Source organism: Dromiciops gliroides, chromosome 3, assembly GCF_019393635.1.
Source record: "Dromiciops gliroides isolate mDroGli1 chromosome 3, mDroGli1.pri, whole genome shotgun sequence".
Classification (NCBI taxonomy): domain Eukaryota; kingdom Metazoa; phylum Chordata; class Mammalia; order Microbiotheria; family Microbiotheriidae; genus Dromiciops; species Dromiciops gliroides.
The window spans coordinates 620,004,795-620,024,814 of NC_057863.1; the positions used below are offsets into that span (position 1 = coordinate 620,004,795).

Here is a 20,020-nt window from a genome sequence, read left to right on the forward strand (position 1 = left end):
GTAGAGTGTGAAGAAGCAGACCTGGAGTGGGAAGGCATGGACTGGAGTGCTGACTTTGCCTTTCCCTAACTATGGGACCCTGGGCAAATCCCTTCAACTCTCTGCAAGTCAGTTTCCCTCTCTGTAAAATGAAAGATCATAGATTTAGAGTTAGAAAGGACCTTAGAGGTCATCTAGTTCAACACTCCCCCTCCCCCACCAACATGCACATACTTATTTTACAGATGAGGAAAGAGAGGCCAAAAGAGGTTGTGACTTGCCCAAGGTAGTTATGGCAGGACTGGGATTTGAACTCAGGTCCACTGACTCTAGGACCAGTTCCCTTTTCATAACTACTTACAGATTGGACTAGAAGAGTCCTAAGGCCTATTTTGGTTAAGCCTAAGGGAGGTACCCCAAACCCCTTGGAAGAGAGAGCTCACGGAAGTTAAAAACCCAGCCCAGTGACGAACATCTGGGGCCAGCAGAGCGAGGGAGGGCTGCCATTCACTTTGAGAAGACTTTGCAAGAGTTATGTTCTGGGGAGAGCAGCTGCTTGGTGCTTGAGATTGGAAGGAGCTGCAACACCCCCAAGGAATTCTCATTTGGCTTTCCAGAGCGCAGGAGAAATCTTGCTAGGGGAAGGTAGGAATTATTATAATTGGAGAAATGATAATCAGAAAAAGTCCTCCTCGGAGCCAAATGGGAGACAGGAGGCCAGCATGGGGAAGGAGTTGTAGAGGGCTCGGGCAGGCAATGAGCAGACATCTTCTACAAACATAAACAATCTGGCTGAGGAAAGAGATTGGGAGGAAGTTAAAAAGGATAATTACCATGCCTGCCCCGAGATAAACAATGAATGTCAGTTTGGAAAAATTACTACAGATGATTCAAATATGCACACAGCTGACAGAAGGCCAGGGAGACTGATGGAGAAGGGCTGGCTGGGAACGACAGAACATGCATGCGAATGGTGGTCACAGCATCATCCTTGAAGGTGAAGACTAGAACAGGGGTGACTTTAGACAGGGAGGGTCAGAGAATCTCAGAGCTGGGGAGGAAAGGCCCTTAGGAGCCACTGGGGCCAATCCCAAGGGGACAGTGGAAATAACATTAGATTTGGAAGTAAAAGACCTGGGTTCAAATTCCAGTTCTGCTTCTTATTATCTACATGACCTTGGGCAAAAATAGGACCTCTCTGAACTTCAGTCTCTTCCTCTGAGTGAAACAAATGGGCATCCAGCCTCTGCGTTTAGTGATTAGGAGCTCTACAGTTCTCTTGGGGCAGTTCCATTCCCTTCCTGGGCAGCTCTGATCACCTGGGAGTTTGTCCTTCACAGAATCAAGACCTCAGAGGTCTTGACCATTCATCTAGACCAACCCACCCCTAAATCTGGGGATATAGATTGGCTGCTCTTATGTTCCGTTAACCATACTTAGGACTTCCCAGAACAAAGTGATTCCTTTTCCTTATTATCAGCTGCCACCATGCATTTTCTCCTCTATGAGAATATAAACTCTGTGGGGGCAGCGACTGTTTGGCATTTTTACATCCAGCATGTCGGACAGTGAATGGCACATATTAGGTGCTTTTTTCAATCCCACCTAGTCCAGCGCTTAGCATAGTATGTAGGAGGTGCTTAATGAATGCTTTTTTAAAAAAGAAAAATCTAGTCCGACCCCAAGTTACAAGGGAGGAAACCGAGACCCCTGGAGGTTGTGACTTAGCCCAGCTCACGAGGATCAAAAGTGGGATTTGAATCTGGGTTCTCAGCCTCTACAGCCAGAATGCTCTCCACCACTTTTTTTTTTTTTTTAGTGAGGTAATTGGGGTTAAGTGACTTGCCCAGGGTCACACAGCTAGTAAGTGTTAAGTGTCTAAGGTCACATTTGAACTCAGGTCCTCCTGAATCCAGGGCAGGTGCTCTATCCACTGTGCCACCTAGCTGCCCCTCTCCACATATTACACCTCCTTTAATGGTACTTTACAAGGTCCTTCCAGCCTTGGCTTAAAGATCCCACCTCGCACTGAAACCCATTCTAGCCAGGGCCAAGCCTAATTCTAAGGATGTTTTTTCTGACATCATCTTTTTAAAACTGCCAGGCATTGCTCCATGATGCTTAATTTTACTGCGAGGGAGCTTGGTGCAGTGGAAAGAACTTTGGACATTGGGGTCAGGACATTTGGCTTTGCTACTTAACCAGTTCTGTGACACAGAAGTCTTTGGACAGGGCTCCGGCCCCCGGCCTCCCAGCACTGCAGGCTTTTTAGCTGGGAAAGCTGGTGAGGAAACCATGGCCCAGGAAGGAAGAAGTCTCCTGCCCAAGGTCACCTAGGCAGTTAAAAAGGCCCTGCAGATAGAGCACTAGGCTTGGGACTCAGGAACATCTGGGTTCAAATCCTGCCTAGAGATCTTTAGCAGCAGTGTGATCCCTTAATTCCTCCAGGCCTCAGTTTCCTTATCTGTAAAATGAAGGGGTATACTAGATAGCTTCTGAGGTCCCTTCCCTATCAGTCCAAATGACAAAGCCAGGAAGAAGTGAGCCATCGGGGCAGCTAGATGGCGCAGTGGATAGAACACCGGCCCCGGAATCAGGAGTACCTGAGTTCAAATCCAGCCTCAGACACTTAACACTTACTAGCTGTGTGACCCTGGACAAGTCACTTAACCCCAATTGCCTTGCTAAAACAAAACAAAACAAAAGAAGTGAGCCATCTGGTACCCCAACAGTCATCATTCCTCCAACCATTCCACTTGGAAGGCTGATATAGCCTTGGAGCTGGGAGGACCCTTAGCTGTCCCAGAGTCCAACCACATCATTTTAAACTGAGGTCCAGAGAGGGGAAGTGATTAATTTAAGGTTGAGAAAAGGCAGTAAATAACAGATTCCGGTCCCCTCATCCCAGATCAAGAAATCTTTCCACACCATCCCATCCTGCCTTGCTACTTGGGGTCAGCAGTTCAGAATAAGTCAATGTTGCTGGAAATCTAGTATCTGAAAAAGAAATGTGGCTCCAAGGGAGCCAATAATTGAATAAGGCATAGACTACGGGGGAGGGCACATCCCCTGGTGGCCTAGGCCTGGGCTGGGTGAGGTAGTAGCATCTGCCATTAGGAGTCACAAAATTAAATTACAGGGGCAGAATATTCTTCCTGAGAATGTAAGGGCCTAGGAAATAAGCCAAGTTCTGGGCTCTGAGGCCTTGGGAACTGGAGCTGTGTGTGATGGTGCTGGGCTGATCCGAGCTTTTGCTGGACAGGAGCCTCAGGGAGCTCTCCCTCAAAGGGCCTAAAAAGGACAGTCATGTGTGTGTGCTGTGTGTCTTTTATTCGGAGACCAGGGTGGAAATCCCCTCATGGCCTCACTGGGAAGGCCAGTCCCACTGGGCCCAGGGACGGTGGCCATCTCCATGGTAATTCGATAAAGTAAGGTGGGTTCAATCTCTCTAGAGTCCTAGGTCAGCAAAGGTTCCTGAGAAAACCTGAGTTCAAATCCTTGCTTGGCTGCTGGTCCTTTGAGTGGCCATGGAATTGTCCTCATTTCCCTCATCTATAAAGTGGGGAGATTCTATAAGATGCTCCCTAAGGTCACTTTCAGCTCCAAACCTATAAATCTATGGTGTTGGAACAGGGACAGTTTGTCAGAGCTGGGAGGGGCCTTAGAACATGGAATGTCAGAGCTGGGAAGGCTCTTAGAACAGAGGATGTCAGAGCTGGAAGGGCCCTTAGAACACAAGATGTCACAGGTGGGAAGGGCCTTAGAACACAGCATATCAGACCTAAAAAGGACCTTGGAGCACAAGATGTCAGAAATGGAAGAAACCTTTGAGATCTCAAGCAAAACTTCCTTTTACAGAGCAGGGACCTGATGCTAAGGAAGCAAAGGCCTTTGTCCAAGGTTACAAATCAGCCTTGAGATGCTCCCTCCCTCCCTGCTGGTTCAATCATCTAATCTTTTTTCTCCCCTAAAATTGATGATTTTAATCCATTTCCTGGTGACCGGCAAGTTCCACAATCTTTCAAAGGCTAAAGTAAGCTGGTACCTATGGACACAGACTTGGGGGTGGAAGAGATCATCATGGGGCATCTGGTCCCATTCCCCCATTTTACAGATCAGGGAATGGAGGCCCAGGGAGGGGGCTGGCTTGCCAAGGTCACAGAGGTAATTAGCAAAAGAGCCCAAACTCTTAACTCCAAGTTCAGAGCTCTCTCCATTATACTATCCTGCCTTAGTACTCATGTATAACTAACACGGATCTCAGTCCCTCTCCGCCCTGCTGATGGGAAGTTTTTTCCAAAGCTAGACCCATTCACTGCAGAGCTCAGTGAATCTGCAAACCCCTCGGCTTCCTACCACCAGGCAAATAGAAATCTGACAAGTTACTAAGGGCATTGGGATAAGCCACTACTTAAACCGCATAAAAGGAACAAAAGGGTACCCATTTATGCAAGAGAAAAAGGCAAGTTAAAAACAGTAATAAAAACCCAGCTGGCCTGGACTTGGGGGGTGGGTCTGTTTATTTCTGTTTGGGCCACCAGGAGAAAGTCTCTAGTGAGCTGACTTTTCTAGGGGAGCCATCACTGTGGAAATTTCCCTTTAAAGATTCCATACCTATTACACCTGCCCATAGATCGGGAAATGACCAGCCCAGCAACTTCCCAAGCTTCTCTGCGGCAAATAGGGAAGGTTTATTGGGCAGAATCGTCTTTTGATACCTCGGAATCTCAGAGTTGGAAGAACCTTTAGACGGGTCAGAACCTCAGTCAGTTGACAAGAATGAAGTGCTAATAATAACGCCAGCAATAATAATAACTAGAACTTATATAGGGGAACAACATGCCAACAATTATATGCATACAAGACATATACAGTGTGTGTAATAGTAGATGTATATATATATATTTGCATGTGTGCTTGTATGTTTGTATATATGTGTATGTGAGTGTGTGCTCATAGACATAGAAGGAACTTCCAAGGCCATCTCAACCAGAAAGAAACCTCTTTTCATTGTTGTTCAGTTGTTTTCAATCATGTCTGACTTTGTTTTTGACCCCTTGGGGGGGGGGGGGAAGACAGCGGGAAGGGAGGGAGTTTCTTGGCAGAGATCCTGGAGGCCAGCAGGGTCAAGTGAGTTGCCCAGGGGCACACAGCTAGTAAGTGTCTGAGGCTGGATTTGAACTCAGGAAGATGAGAAGTCTCCCTAACTCCAGGCCCAGCGTTCTCTCCCCTGGGCCACCCAGCTGCCCTACCCTCATTTTACAGATGAGGAAACTGAAGACTAGGGGAGGGGAAAGTGATTTGCCCAAGGTTGTCAGCCTCAGAGGTGGGATTTGAACCCCAGTTCTGTGGGCCAATCCACGCTGGAACAAAAATCCTCTTTAAGCCTTCCCAGAGATCACTTCCCCACCTTCACTTCCATCACTGAGGGCCAACTATTTTATCAGATTCTCCCCAGTCTGCCTCCTCCCTACCCCTAAGCATGGGGTGGGGAATACAAAGACCAAGTGAAAAAATTATCCCTGCCCTCAGGGGGATTCTTCTGTTCCACAGATAAGTGAGGAAAGTAATTTAGAACATAGGATGTCAGGGCTGGCAGGGGCCTTGGAACACAGAACGGTTGATCACTTTGCACGGGGACTCCGTATCACATACATTATTAAATGAGATCACGGCTGGGATGCTAAATAAACGTCAGCCATCATTATTATCGTTACTGCCCTGAGATGTGTCATCCTGCCTGGCCACACAACCCAGGCAGGCTAGTTTGGGCCCCCTCAGATTACTGGCCCCTACTGTACTACTTCCTAAATTGTATCTTAAGATGTGCCTGTTGGGAAGGTGTGGGGAAATCCCACCTTCCCCACAGAGCCATGCAGCCTCAACTCTCCAAATCACCATTTTCCCAACCCCCTTCAGCCAACTTGGAATCCCTTTCATCTCCTCAAACCAGGGAAGGAACTCTTGGGAATTTCATCTGCTGGGCTCCCAGGGCAGAGCCTCCTTGTAGCTGGGCAGAATGTTTACTTCAGCCACAATTTCCACCCAAAATAGTTTCTGTTGATCTCCCCAAGGAAAACTCCTGGCCCTACTCAGCAGCAGTAAGAGAAACCATATAGCTAGCTCATCATCCCTATGGCTACAGAGCCCCAATGCCTGGCCATTGTGGGAACTGTTGGGGAAGGGAGGAAGCAGAAAGCGGGGGAGAGGTTAGGGTAAAGGAAAGGGAGGGGTGTTATTTGGTCCCTGTATGCAGGACGACTTGGTCCTGACTTGGTCAGGAGACAGGGTAGTAAAATGAGTAGACCTCAGGACTCCAAATCCTGGCTAAGCTGTTGGCTTGATTATAGGAAAAATTGATTCCCTGTTAAATGTCTTAGTGTTCTGTTTTAATGGATTACGGGCTAGTCACTGAACTTCCTTAGGATCAGTTTTCCCATCTGTAAAATGGAGCTGATAACACTCATAATAATACCTACATCAAATGATAAAATGAGATAAGCTTTATAGAGAGCTATATAAATGTCAATCATCACTATAATTATTATGAGAACTACCTCCACCAGTTCAAGATTTGCAGCCTGCCCACTCCCTGCCCATGCAAACTTGCCAGAGGCCTTTCCTCTGGGTCTTTTAATATTTTCTGGATGCCAGTAAAACACCTAGGCTGTCCATCTGCAACTTGAAATACAATTCTCTTTCCTCCCCCCACCCCCACCCCATTCCTTTTTTTATTATAAGCTCTCAATTGGAAAAGAGGAGTCCTTTCCACAGACCATTTATTTAGTCCAACCTACTTTTACTCCATGAAGGAATCCCACCTCCAAGCAACCCTGACAAATGAAATAAAGTTTAGGTTTTAGCCAAGGAAGTTTGGGATCCTCATATGTTGAGAGGAAAAGCAGTGTTGGTTTAATGGAAAGAATGCTGTGTTCGGAAACCCAAGACCTGAGTTCCAATCTCTGACTGCAGCTTGGGCAAATCACTCAACCATTCTCACAACTACAAAGTGTTTTTTGTTTTTTCTTTCTGTCATTTATGGCATGTCCAAGTCATTATGGTAAAGGAGCTACAGCCTGCTCACAGCTCCCATGGATTATATATAAAGTTGCTTCAGTATGATCATGTGCAAAGTGTCAATTACAAGAACCAATCTCTTTCTGCCCTGAAGGACTGTCTGTTGCAAGGACTAATGGTGTCCCAGCGTTGGTGCCTTGGAGATAGGTGTTCCTGGATCAGAACGTGTCATTAAAATGTTGTTACAAATACATCAGTGGCATCTACTTATGTACAAGATAAATATACTTCCCTGTCTGGCTACATTCTACACGAGTATTTACATAATGGCACCTTCTATTTACAGGTCACTTAATGACACAATTCTGAGGGGTTTATAGATGTTAGTATATTCATCACCACAAAAGGCTGCAGGTCATTGCAGAGTTTAGAGACAGGCTCAGAGAAAGGAACCTATTTACCTGACCCCAGGTGGGTCGATACCTCCATCTAAGCCTTACATTCACCCTTGGGGACATCCCTGTTTGCATCAATGTCCCCATAAGTATCAGGCACCCTAGTTAATTAACCTCCACTACCTCTAGGAGCTGCACCTTTACTCCCCCAACCCCATATACACACACGGGCATGTTCATGACCTCTAACTATTCTGCCATTAGCCCAATTGTTAGTTCAAAATTCTTCTCTCTGATCACAAACTACTATATCTCCAGCAATTAAAACACAACTCTTCACATAGAAAATGACACCCCCCCCCCAAAAAAAAAGATTTCTTGAATTGAAGTGACTTGCCCAAGGACACACAAAATGAGAAACTCTTCAGTTTCCTTCTTGGTAAAATAGAGAACAATGACACCTACCTCCTAGAGAGTTTTTGTGAGGTTAAGATGAGATAATGTAAAGTGCTTAGCACAGTCCTTGGCATGCTGTAGAATACTTTTTTAAAAAATGCTTTTCAAAAAATCCCTGGCTATTTTCACTTCACTGCAGAGGAGATGGGGGAAACTGAGGCACCAGACCAGGAATTAACTTGCCCATGGTTACCCAATAATAGCTCCTATTTCTGTAGCATTTCAAGGTTTACAAAGCACTCTTATTACCCTGATATGAGAGTCAGGTGAGATGGGTATCATATCATCTCTATTTTACAGATGGGAGAATCAATGTACAAACAGTTAAAAGGATTTGCCCAAGACAGCATACTGGTAGCAAATTCAGGAAGCAGGATTTCAACTTAAGTTTTCCTACATAGCCTGGGCAGTATAGTAAAGCTTTGTTAAGAAGGAGGTGTGGGGGCAGCTAGGTGGCCCAGTGGATAAAGAGCACTGGCCCCCGATTCTGGAGGATCTGAGTTCAAATCTGACCTCAGACACTTACTTGACACTCACTAGCTGTGTGACCCTGGGTAAGTCACTTAATCCTCATTATCTCACAACAAACAAAAAACCAAGAATGAGGTGAAGCATGTATAACCTATATTTGATTGCTTACCACCTCAGGGAAGGGAGGAGAGGGAAGGCGAGGGATAGAATTGGGAACACAAAACTTTAAATAAAAATGCTTATTATTTAAAAAAAAAAAAGAATGAGATGCAGCCCCTTCTCTGGGAGGGTGTCTATAGATGTGGTTGCATATGGCATCCAATTCCTTTCCCTCCCCCCCCCCCAATTGACAGGTTTTGCTGATTTTCTGTCCCTTCTTCCTTTTTCTCTCCTTTAAATTCTTTGCATAAAGTCCTGCTCTCTGGGAGGAGTTATAGAGATGATATATAAAAATATATAAGGATATGCAAAAGATATAAAACTATATAAACAATTTCTTAAAGATCTTTATAATGCACTTTTTTTTTAAAGTGAGGGGCAGAGAGCTCACATCCTCTTTCTATTGGTCCTATGCTCCTTCTATTCAGTGGAAGCAGCAGAGATGGGCAAAACCCTGAAATGGAAGCTGAGATTTCTTTTTGTGTTGCTGTATGCTTGGATCAGGGAAGGGTTTGGACTAGTTTAGACCAGGCTCAAGTGCCTTCCTTGTGTACAGGACGCGCGCGCACATACACACACACACACACACACACACACACACACACACACACACACACACACACACACACACAGAGCATAAAATAACTCCAGCAGATGTGCTCCGTCCCAGGTTACTGCAGCATTTCTTGTTAGCACAGGGATCACAAATCCCCGACAGACCCAGGGAGAGACCAAATTAGAGGAGGATGAGCTCGTTCCCAAGAGGTCAGGCCACTGCTGCCCTCTGTCTCCCAAAAAGTCCAAACAGTGCAAGTTTCCTGCCTGCCGCCGCCGCCGAGGTCTCTCCCGGGCCCAGAAGTGACTATTCTCTGGGAAAGTCCATTCCCGAGCCAGCCTCTCCATAGGAACCGTCCCATTCGGAGTTCACCGGAACCACCAATAGTGTTCCAGCATTTCAGTTGCTCCTAGAAACAGAACGGCGTGGCGGCCAATCGCGGCTCGGCTGTGGGCAGAGAGGACTAGACGCCGCAGTTGGAAGAGAGGTCTTAGGGCCCGCATCCCTGGAGAGCGGAGCAGCCTAGACAGGTTAGGGCTTGAGGCCTTCCAAACGAACTTCCCTCACTTGAAAGGAAAGATTTAAAAGCCCTGGTAATGCCAGGAAATCTTTCACCACTGGAAACACCAGGCAAAGCTTCAAACATGGATTATGCTTTAGGGTGGAAAAAAAATACTGGTCAGAGGGGTCGAAGAAGCTGGATTCCGGTCCTAGAGGTGCCTGGTTCTCCCTATTTGACCTTGGGCAAGTAACTTGACCTCTCTAGGGTCAGTTTTACCATCTGTCAACTGAGTGGGCTTCTAAGTTACCGCTCTGTCCCCCCACCCCCCAGGTCTAACATTTTCTAGTCTGAGGTTCCCTCTCTCACCTCTCCCATCCTATATTCTAAGGTCCCACTAGTTCTGGCATCCTGTGTCCCAAGGCCCTCCCAGCTCTGACATTCTGGGTTCTAAAGCCCCTCCCATTTCTGACTTTCTAAGGCTAAGGTTCCTCCAAGCTCTGACATTCTATGATCTAAGGACCTTCCCAGCTCTGACATTCTAAAGCCCCTCCCAGTTAGGACATTTTCAGTCCTACACTCCTTCCCAGCTCTGGCATTCTGCATTCTGGAAACTTTCCCTGCAGATCCCCTTGTCCCATGCCTAAGTTGCTTCTTACATATAAAATCACAGGACCATCGAGCATGAACATATCTAGAGAAGTTATCACATGAGACCCAAAGGAAGAGATAGGAAGGAAACAGACCATGTAACTGCATGATCCAAGCATGTTCTGCTGAGATAATTTTAAAAGCTAAACCGTCTTCAGTGCTTTGGGCAAATGTTTCACATGAGCAAAAACTACCATTTCTTTTCCTGTGTTCCTTGATCTCCAAGGAGTTCAACTGCTAAAGAGATGCACCTATTTCTCCATTTCAGACAAATGAGCACCAACATATCTGCTTGCAGATGACAATCGGCTCTTTTGAATCATTTATGGACCAACTAGAGGGAGATGCTGGGATTTATTGTAACCTTAACTTCCCCTCCTGGTCCAACTCCCTTTTTCAACTCCTCCCCTGGAGGAGGGAAAGAAAACAGGCTCAGTAAAGTTGGAATCCACCCACAACGCAAAGTTTCTCACCCAGAATTTAGGGTCCTACAACTGGATCTGAATCCCATCTCTACTACTGCCTTGGGCAATTGACTTCTCTCTAGACCATGGCATTTTCTTCTGCAAAAGGAGCAGGCTGGTCTCGTTGGTTGGTAAAGGGCCCTTGCAGATCTCAATCCTATATTTGCTCTAAGCTTTAGAGTTGGGGGACTTGGTTCTATCCCTTCCTACCTATGTAGCTTTGTCTGGGTCTCAGTTTCCCCCTTTGTTCAATGAAAGGATTTCATCATTTTGTAGATTTGGAACTGGACAGGGCCCTAGAGGTCATCTAGTCCGTTTTACAGATGAGCAAACTGAGGTTCAGAGAGGTCAAGTGACTTGTCTAAAGTTACACAGGTAAGGAAGACTTTGAGCTCAAGAACCAGAGCTCTCTTCTCGATGACCTCTAAAGTCCCTTGCAGCCCCAAAGCCACTCTCAGATGGCCTCTGTACTTGGCCTTGGCCGTGCATTGCGGACACCCTCCCAGCTCTCTTCATGCTTTCACCCCGGACCTGCCAAAGCCACTTGCGGAGGATGACCCCGCACCTGGGGATGAGCTCGCCGGCCGGGCAGGGCTCACTGGGACAGCCTCCCGAGTCCCACGCCAGGGACGGTCGCCGGAACTGTGAGCCCTCGCTCTGGCTCCCGCATGTAAACACCGCCGCGCCGCCTCCCGCTTCCCACCAGAAGGGCATCGCGCCGATCGCCTCGCTCCCGGGCCAACGCCAACAAGTTCGGGGCCACGAGAACTTTGGCTCGCTAACTCTCCGCAAACATCTGCTACCGGGGGTGGGGGGGAGAGGAAAGGGGGAGGGGTGGTCCTAGGCTGTCCCAGGGTGGCCCACCAGGCAGCCAGCCGGCCGGCCGGCGGACGGCATTGTCTCCATCCGTGCCCAGAAGCGCAAGCCGGGTAGACCACAATAGCCAGGGCCTGGAAGCTCTCGTTCTTCTCCCGCCCCCGCCCCCGCCCCCCCTCTCCCGGAGGCCGGCCGGGGCCACCGATTCCAGTCCCTCTCACCCGTAGCCCCCCGAAGGGTCCCCCGGGCGCTTGGGCGCCGGGGCCGCCACCTACCCGGCTTCCTTTCGTCACCGTCGGATTTCATGGTGGGCGCCGCTGGCTGCGCTCCGAGGGGCTGGGGCCGGGGTTGGGGCGCCAGATGGGGTTCGGGCTCCGGCTTGGGTTCCGTCCCCCGCCCCCGCCCCCACGGGCTAGCTCCCCGGCCTCGCTCCTCCGCGGGCACCTCCCCGGCCCCGCAGGAAGTGCACGCTTCTACCTGGCCCGTGAGGAATTTGACCCTCTCCCAGGTGGCGGAGTCCGCCGCTCTCATGCTGGCAGGGGGGGGCGGGGGGCACGGCAAGGGGACGGGGGCGGGGCTTCACTTCATAGCGCCGGGCCGGGCCGGGCGAAGAGAGAGCGGAGAGTGAGAGGCTCGCGATCCGCCCCGGGTCCAGACAGACAGAGAGCCCAAGTTGGGAGGCTGGCGACTTGGAGCCTCCTCCGAAGCTCCGGGATCTCCCCAGGTTACGGGAGCCGGGGGACTAGGGGCCCCACTTCATCGCGCCCGGCGCCCCCCACCTTCCGCGGCGTCCCGGCTGCTGGGATGCAGCGAACCGGGTCCAAGCGGGCTCTCGGAAATAGGTCACTTTGTGAGCCGAGGATCTGCAGTAAGCAGGACGGGGCTCTCTGGGCATCGGCCGCCTCTCACGTGAGAAGGGATCTCGCTTAGCTGCCTCCTCCTTCTCCTCCTCCTCCTCCTCCTTCCGGGATGGCAGAAGGTTCTTCGGTGGCCACGCCCCCAGCCCATCCCCCTGCCGGCTCCTCCCCTCCGATCCCACCCACAGGAGTGAATTACCCAGCTCCCAGACCCGCTGCGAGGGAGCTGCCCTCAGAGGACGACGCGGGAGAACCGTCTCCTAGCACCCGAGCCAGGAGCGAGAGCGGGAAGAGACCATAGTCCAACCCCCTCATGTTACACAGGAGGAAACTGAGACCCACAGAGGTTGCCCTGGATCACCCAAGGACTCAGTAGCAGAGCTGGGATTTCTACAGGAATCACACGTTTAGAGTTGGAAGGACCTCAGGGGCCATCCACTGCAACCCTCTCATTTTACAGACAAGGAAACTGAGGCAGGCAGCAGTAAAATGACTTTCCCAGGGTCACATAGCTAGTAAGAGCCTGAGGTAGACTGTAAAGCCGGGTCCAAAGCTCCTGAAGGGACCTTAGAGGTGGATCATCCCATGTTGGCCCTGCCCACCCTCATCTTACAGATAAGGAAAGTGAAAGAGAAGAAGGCTTTTCTCTCGAGTCACCCTCCCTTAATCACTCTGGATTTATCCTGTAAGCATGAATGAAGGTTCTCCAAAGATGTCACACTAAGGTCCTGACACTGTGGAGGTCTGTGTATATTGACTCCTGCTGGACTTGGAACCAAGAGATCTTCACTCTCACTCGGGAGATCACCTGTGTGCCCCTGGGCAAGTCACCACAACCCCTAGGGGCTTCAGTTCTCTCCTCTGTAAAATGAAAAGTCTGGACTCAAAGATCAAGGGATTTTAACAGATAAACTGGCAGAAGCTTTAGGAGGTAAAAATCTGCCAGTACTAAATCCTAGAATAATAAAGTTGACATTGAGATACTCTGAAGAGGTTAGACTAGGTGACTTCTCAGGTCCTTTCTACTTCTATATCTATGATCCCACATTGCTTTGAAGTTTGCAAAACACTTTACAACAGACCTGTAAGCTAGGTGCAAGGGTTACCTCCATTTTCCAGATGAGGAAACTGAGGCTCAGATAAAGTGACTTGTCCAAGGTCACACAACTAAGTAAGTGTCTGGGGCAGGGTTTGACATTTGGTCTTCCTGACTACAAATCCAGAACTATATCCTTTGTGGACTCCATTACCCTTGAATCTTAAGACTTACTAAGTCCTCATGTACAAAGCCAATCACCTGCCTGAGACTCAGTTTCTTTATCTGTAAAAGAGAACCAATATACTGTATACTGGGGATGTGAAAACAAATGATAATTTTTTTTTTTTTTTTGCGGGGCAATGGGGGTTAAGTGACTTGCCCAGGGTCACACAGCTAGTAAGTGTCAAGTGTCTGAGGCCAGATTTGAATTCAGGTACTCCTGAATCCAGGCCAGTGCTTTATCCATTGCGCCACCTAGCTGCCCCCCCCCCATTTTTTTTAAAGAGAGAGGCAGGGTGATATAATGAATAGAGTTGGCTTCCAAGTCAAAAGGTCTTGGTTTTAAGTCCTCTGACATCTTGGGTGAGACATTTAACCCCTGCAGCCTCAATTTTCCTCATTTCTAAAATGAGGGGTTTGGTCTAGACCCTTTCTGGGGCCCTTTCTAGCTCTGGAAGCTATGGCCCTATGATCTTAAGGCTGTGGGACCCAGGTAAGTCACTTAAGTGCCCCAGGTGGCTCTCTAGGTACCTAAGTGGCTGAGTATGGGGCATTTCCTTGATGGGAGCTCTTTACACTAATGAAACCATATGTCTGTTCATTCCCCAAAAGGGAAAAGAAACCATGTTCATAATTGCATTACATGGTTTACAGAGTGATTGTGGGCAAAGTCCTGTAGAAATGGGAAGAGTTATTCTTTTTCCTGCCTCTTTCTGCCTCCTGCCTCTATTCCTCCTGAAAACCCTGAGTACTGTCCTCTCTGTGAGTCCAGTCATATCCTTTAGAGACTTTCCCCAAATATTCCTAAGATCTACCTCTTGGTGCTAAGAAGTCTTGGGACGGGCAGCTAGGTGGTACAGTGGATAGAGCACCGGCCCTGGATTCAGGAGGACCTGAGTTCAAATCCGGCCTCAGATACTTGACACTTACTAGCTGTGTGACCTTGGGCAAGTCACTTAACCCCCATTGCCCTGCAAAAAAAAAAAGAAGTCTTGGGGCACAAAGTAAGCTGGTACAGGCTGGTAGACCTAGCAGGGGTGTGGTGGGCACCAGGGTGGGGTTGTGGGCAAGCAAATCCCCACAGCAGGGACAATGGGACACCAGATAGCTCAGAGATTGGCCCCTCAGATGGGGTTTCCCTGAGTCTGCCCGGGTACTCCACTAAGACTTGGCAGGTGTGGGCCTGCCTCCATCTCAGGAGGCCTAGCCTTTGCCAGACTTATCTCTCCCAGCACCCCCAGGAGGCGGATCAGATTTCCCTCCATTGTCGACTGGAGATCAAAGCCCAGCCAGGCTGGGGGCCAAACCTGCATGGATTCCCTGGCATGACCAGAGCTCAAACAGTGCCCTCGTTCCTTCTGCTCTGCAGACCTACCCCCCTCCAGCAAAGGTTACGGCCACTAGGTCCCAGAATCAGTCCCTCGCCCACATCCAAAGCCTGAGGTAGGGAGAGCTCTGGCTCACCAGTACCCAGGCCTAGGAGGGAGTCACTCTACCTGAGCCTCTATAGCAGCTTTCCTCCCAGGGTTTAAAGCTCCGCCCAAGTCATTTTCCTTGAGAAGGGGAGGAGTTCTAACACTGGAATCCACATAGCATACCAACAATCCTGGTTACCCAGCTTTCCCTGCACAGCCTCCCAGCTAATGCCCAAGGGCCATCCACACAGTGCCCTCCCTGCCCAACACCAGCCCAAGGGGAAGAGAACCAGAAGGAGAGAGGATAGAACAAGGCTTGTTTCTACTATTCACTAGCAGGGCCTGAGATGGCTCCCCAGCTGCTCCTGGTGTCCCAGCACCCTCTAATGACGCACGGACAGACACGTCTGTCCCTGGAAGGCCAGGCAGTATTCCAGCTTCTGGGGAAATGAGTTTAATAATGCAGATAAACTCCCACCCCCAAGAGACTTGAATCAGAAATCAAGAGACCTGGGTTCTGGGCCCAGCTCTGCCACTAACTTGCTGTGCAAATGTCAATCAATTATGTCTTCTTTCTGGGCCTGGGTTTTCTCTTTTGTAAATTGTAGGGTTTTAGGGCAGCTAGGTGGCACAGAGGATAAAGCACTGGCCTTGGATTCAGGAGGACATGAATTCAAATTCTACCTCAGACACTTGATACTTACTAGCTGTGTGACCCTGGGCAAGTCACTTAACCCTCATTGCCCCACCAAAAAAAAAAAGTAGAGTTTAAACAAAATTATTTCTAAGACTCCTCTCATGTTCTATGTCCCCTCCCAACTCTGACATTCTGTGTTCTAAGGGTCCTCCCAGATCTGACATTCTGGGTTCTAAGGACCCTCCTAGCTCTGACATTCCATGTTCTTAGGGCCCTCCCAACTCTGACATCCTGTGTTCTAAGGGCCCTCCCAGATCTAACATTTTGTGTTCTAAGATCCCTTCCCAGCTCTGACATTCTGTGTTGCAAGATCCCTTCCCAGCTCTGACATTCTGTGCTCTAAGGGTCCTCCCAGCTTTGATATTCCATGTTCTAAGGCCCCTTCCAACCACCTCTATTGTTCTACAATTAGTTGTGCTGTACTCTCTAGCCCTTTGCTAAAATCATAGACTCAGTAAACCTGAGGTCACCCAGGGCATTCTCTGTGACAAGAGCCAATCTTTTTTCACACTAGAAGTAAAAAACACTGACACTGGATTCAGGAGGACATGAGTTCAAATATGGCCTCAGACACTTGACACTTACTAGCTGTGTGACCCTGGGCAAGTCACTTAACCCCAATTGCCTCACCAAAAAAAAAGAAAAAAGAAAAACACACTAGAAGTGAAGATCATCTTGGTCCCTTTGGTCTCTGACTCCTCTAATCCTTCTCATCCTCTCCCTCCTTCTCTCATCTTCTTTCCCTGGGATGGCTACAGTCCCCTTAACTTTGTGTATCTTTTTTATTTGTTTGTTTTGTGGGGCAATGAGGGTTAAGTGACTTGCCCAGGGTCATACAGCTAGTAAGTGTCAAGTGTCTGAGGCTGGGTTTGAACTCAGGTCCTCCTGAATCCAGGGCTGGTGCTTTATCCACTGTGCCACCTAGCTGCCCCAACTTTGTGTCTCTTCAATGTTACCCTCTGGCTTTTAAATGTCCTTTCTCCTGTAGGGAACTGTTCCACGTGGTGAGAGCTCTGGCAGATGAGCCACATTCGCACCCTTTGAGGGAGCTGGAGATGTTTAGCCTAGAGGTGTGTAGACAAGACTCAGAGGGAGGACCAGAGAAGGGGGCCTCCTGGTTATCTTCCTGTCTTTTATGAGCATCATTTGGAAAAGGGGTTAGCTTTGCTCTGCTTGGCCCCAGAGGGCTGAACCAGGAGCAGTGGGTGCCTAATCTAGGCAGGCAGATGTAAGGAAACTCATCCCAATAAACAGGAGCTTTCTGATGGGGACATGACTCCCTTCTCCAACCAAGGATGTCCAGGCAGGCTACTTCCCTTCACATGGAGATGCTCCTCACCCCAACATTGCTGTAGAGCCTTCTCCCCTCCACCCCAAGGGGTGGGAATGTCAGAGGACCGGAGTTTGCCACTTGTCACCTGGGTGGCCTTGGGAGTTGTACCAGATGGCCTCAGAAGTCCCTTTGAACTCAAGAGCTGGGATCTTAAGATCCATACTGAGTGGCAGAAGAGACAAATAAGGAAAGCATTTTTAAGTGCCTACTGCATCCCAGCACTGTGTTAAGCACGGGATATGAATATAGGCAAGCAAGACAGTTGGGATTGTCAGAGAGCTTACATTTTTTTTTTTTTTAGTGAGGCAATTGGGGTTAAGTGACTTGCCCAGGGTCACACAGCTAGTAAGTGTTACATGTCTAAGGCCGGATTTGAACCCAGGTACTCCTGACTCCAGGGTTGGTGCTCTATCTGCTGCGTCACCTGAGAGCTTACATTTTAATGGGAGAAGGCTATTAGGTAAGAATAATCCTGCCCTCCCCATTCTTCTTCCTGTGTCCAGAAATCAAGTTGAACAGGAGACAGAAATAATAGAATTACAGAGCCAGAGCCAAGGAGGTGCTTCAGAGCCTATCTCCTTGTTTTACAGATGAGGATACTGAGGCAAAGAGCAGTTAAGTGACTTGTCCAAGGTCACACAGGGTAGTAAGTGCCAGGGCCAGGACTGGAACTCAGATCCTGTGACTCTAAGGTCAGCCTGCTGCCCCTCCCAATAGTGTTGTATAAACTCATTCTTTGGGGACTTTAGAATGATTTTCAATCTCCTCCATTCCTGGCACTCAGGAAACAACTGCCCACATCCCACATGCCCCCGGTTTCAGCAGTTCTCACATTCTCCAGCTGGCCTGGGGAGCTTGGTTATGATGCACATTCAGCATGGTCTGACCTTGGTGCTTCGAGCTTCTCCCAGTGTGTGGGAATCCTTTGCTTCCCAGGACTGGGAGTTAGAAGAAGCCTCAGAGGTCAGAGGGGAAGCCTGGGAGTGCTGTAGTGCATACAGAGCTGGGCCTGGAGTCAGGAAGACTCATCTTCATGAGTTCAAATCTGACCTCAGACACTTTCTAGCTGTATGACTCTGGGCAAGTCACTTTGCCCTGGTTGCCTTACTTTCCTCATCTGCAAAATGAGCTAGAGAAGGACATGGCCAACCACTCCAGTATCTCTGCAAAGAAAACCCCAAATAGGGTCATGAACAGTCAGACATGGCTGAAAACAACTGAAATAGAAATCACAAGATCACAGATCCAAAGCTGAAATGGTCCTCAGAGGCCATCTAGTTGAACCTCCTCCTTCTATAGAAAAGGCAGCTGAGGCACAGAGGAGAAGTGACTTGTCCAAGGTCACACGAGGTATGAAAGTAGCCAGGTTGGGATTCCTAGCACTGGAGTTGGAAGGGACCTCACAGGTCACTTGGTCCAACTTCCTCCTCTAAGGGAAGGAGAAATCAAAGCAAAGACATGGGCAGCTTGGCCAAGGTCATCCAGGCAGGAAAGGGCAGAGGTGGGATTTGAACTTAGACTCCGGTGGCTCCTCATCCAGTCCTCTGTCCTCCACTGTGCCCCAGAATTGCTCAGACATTCAATGGAAAGGGCATTGGCTTCTCCCCCTGCCCACGGGCTCATCAGCAGGGGCCCAGCCTTTGACAACTAACTCCCTGGTATTCTGGAAACCATTTGCCTGGGCTTGGCCAGGCCTGGGAGGCGGGGCTTCTTCTTTTTGTGCTTCTGATTAAGAGCCCAAAGGCCAGGGGGCAGCTAGATGGCGCAGTGGATAGAGCACCAGGCCTGGATTCAGGAGGACCTGAGTTCAAATCTGGCCTCAGACACTTAACACTTACTAGCTGTGTGACCCTGGGCAAGTCACTTAACCCCAATTGCCCCGCAAAAAAAAAAAAAAGAGCCCAGAGGCCTTCCCTCGAGATGTCAGTGCTGAGCTACAACAGGAGGCCCTCAGTGGAACAGAGGAAGATGGGTTTTCAGCTAAAGAGGGTATTTGCCTGAAAGATAGGTCTGCCCAGCAAGGACTGCCCAGTCCTGGGGGAAGAACGCTGAATTTAGAGGCAGAAAACGTGGGTTCAAATCCTGCCTAGTGTCTGCATGACCTCAAGCAAATCACAGCCTCAGTGTCTTCATCTGTACGAAGAGAGGATTGGAAAAGATGATCTTTAAGGACAATTCTAGTTCCAGATACTAAGATTTCTGTCCATAGCTTGTATTTATATAGTGTTAAGGTTTGCATCACCTGTGAGAAGAAGCCACATGGTGTAGTAGATGGAGAGCTGGTCCTGGGGACAGAAAGTCCTGGGTTCAAGTCCCACCCCATCCCATCCCATGTAGTGACTGAGGGACCCTTAACCTCTCGATGCCCTTGCCCCTGAGATTAGATGAAATCAAATGAGATAATATTTGTAAAAAGTGCCTTTAGTAGCCACCATGTATATGCTCATTCCCCTCCTCCCTCTAGGCAACTCTCTTAACTGCTAGAAAGGTACTGACCTATGCTGGTGGAGGGAGATTCTTCATTGGAAGGGCCTTGGGCTGGAAACAGGTCAAAGGGTTCAACTCATACCAGAAGAAGAATGCCCTCTGTAAATCTCTGTGACAAGTGGTCATCCAGCCTTTGCCTGAGGGCTCTTCATGAGAGGAAACCCATCACTTTCCTGAGGCAGCTGGATAGCTCAGTGGGCAGAGCACTGTGCCTAGAGTCAAGGAGACCTAAGTTCAAATCTTACCTCAGACATTTCCTAGCTATATGACCTTGAGTAAATCACTTAACCTTAGCCTGCCTCACTTTCCTCAACTCTAGAATAGGGATGATAACAGCACCTACCTGCCTAAGTTGGTGTGAGGATCAAGTACCTGGCACATAGTAGGTACTTAATAAATACTTGTTTCCAGCCTCCCCCCAAAAGATGTATCTTTTTTTTTTTTTTGTGGGGCAATGAGGGTTAAGTGACTTGCCCAGGGTTTCACAGATTGTAAGTGTCAAGTGTCTGA

At 48.8% G+C, this 20,020-nt stretch overlaps 1 protein-coding gene across 4 annotated transcripts in view; it reads right to left on the reverse strand.

Annotated features, from left to right (window-relative positions):
* KAZN (kazrin, periplakin interacting protein) overlaps window positions 1–20,020 on the reverse strand; it is a 1,448,845-nt gene that overhangs the window by 213,837 nt on the left and 1,214,988 nt on the right. The window contains exon 1 of one of the 4 annotated variants that reach the window (XM_043992484.1): window positions 11,739–11,990. The exons of the other annotated variants lie outside the window; for them this stretch is intronic. Coding sequence (XP_043848419.1) covers window positions 11,739–11,769 — 31 coding nt within the window. The 5' untranslated portion in view covers window positions 11,770–11,990. Of the gene's footprint in view, window positions 1–11,738; window positions 11,991–20,020 lie in introns of those variants that run through there. 4 annotated transcript variants of the gene reach the window in all.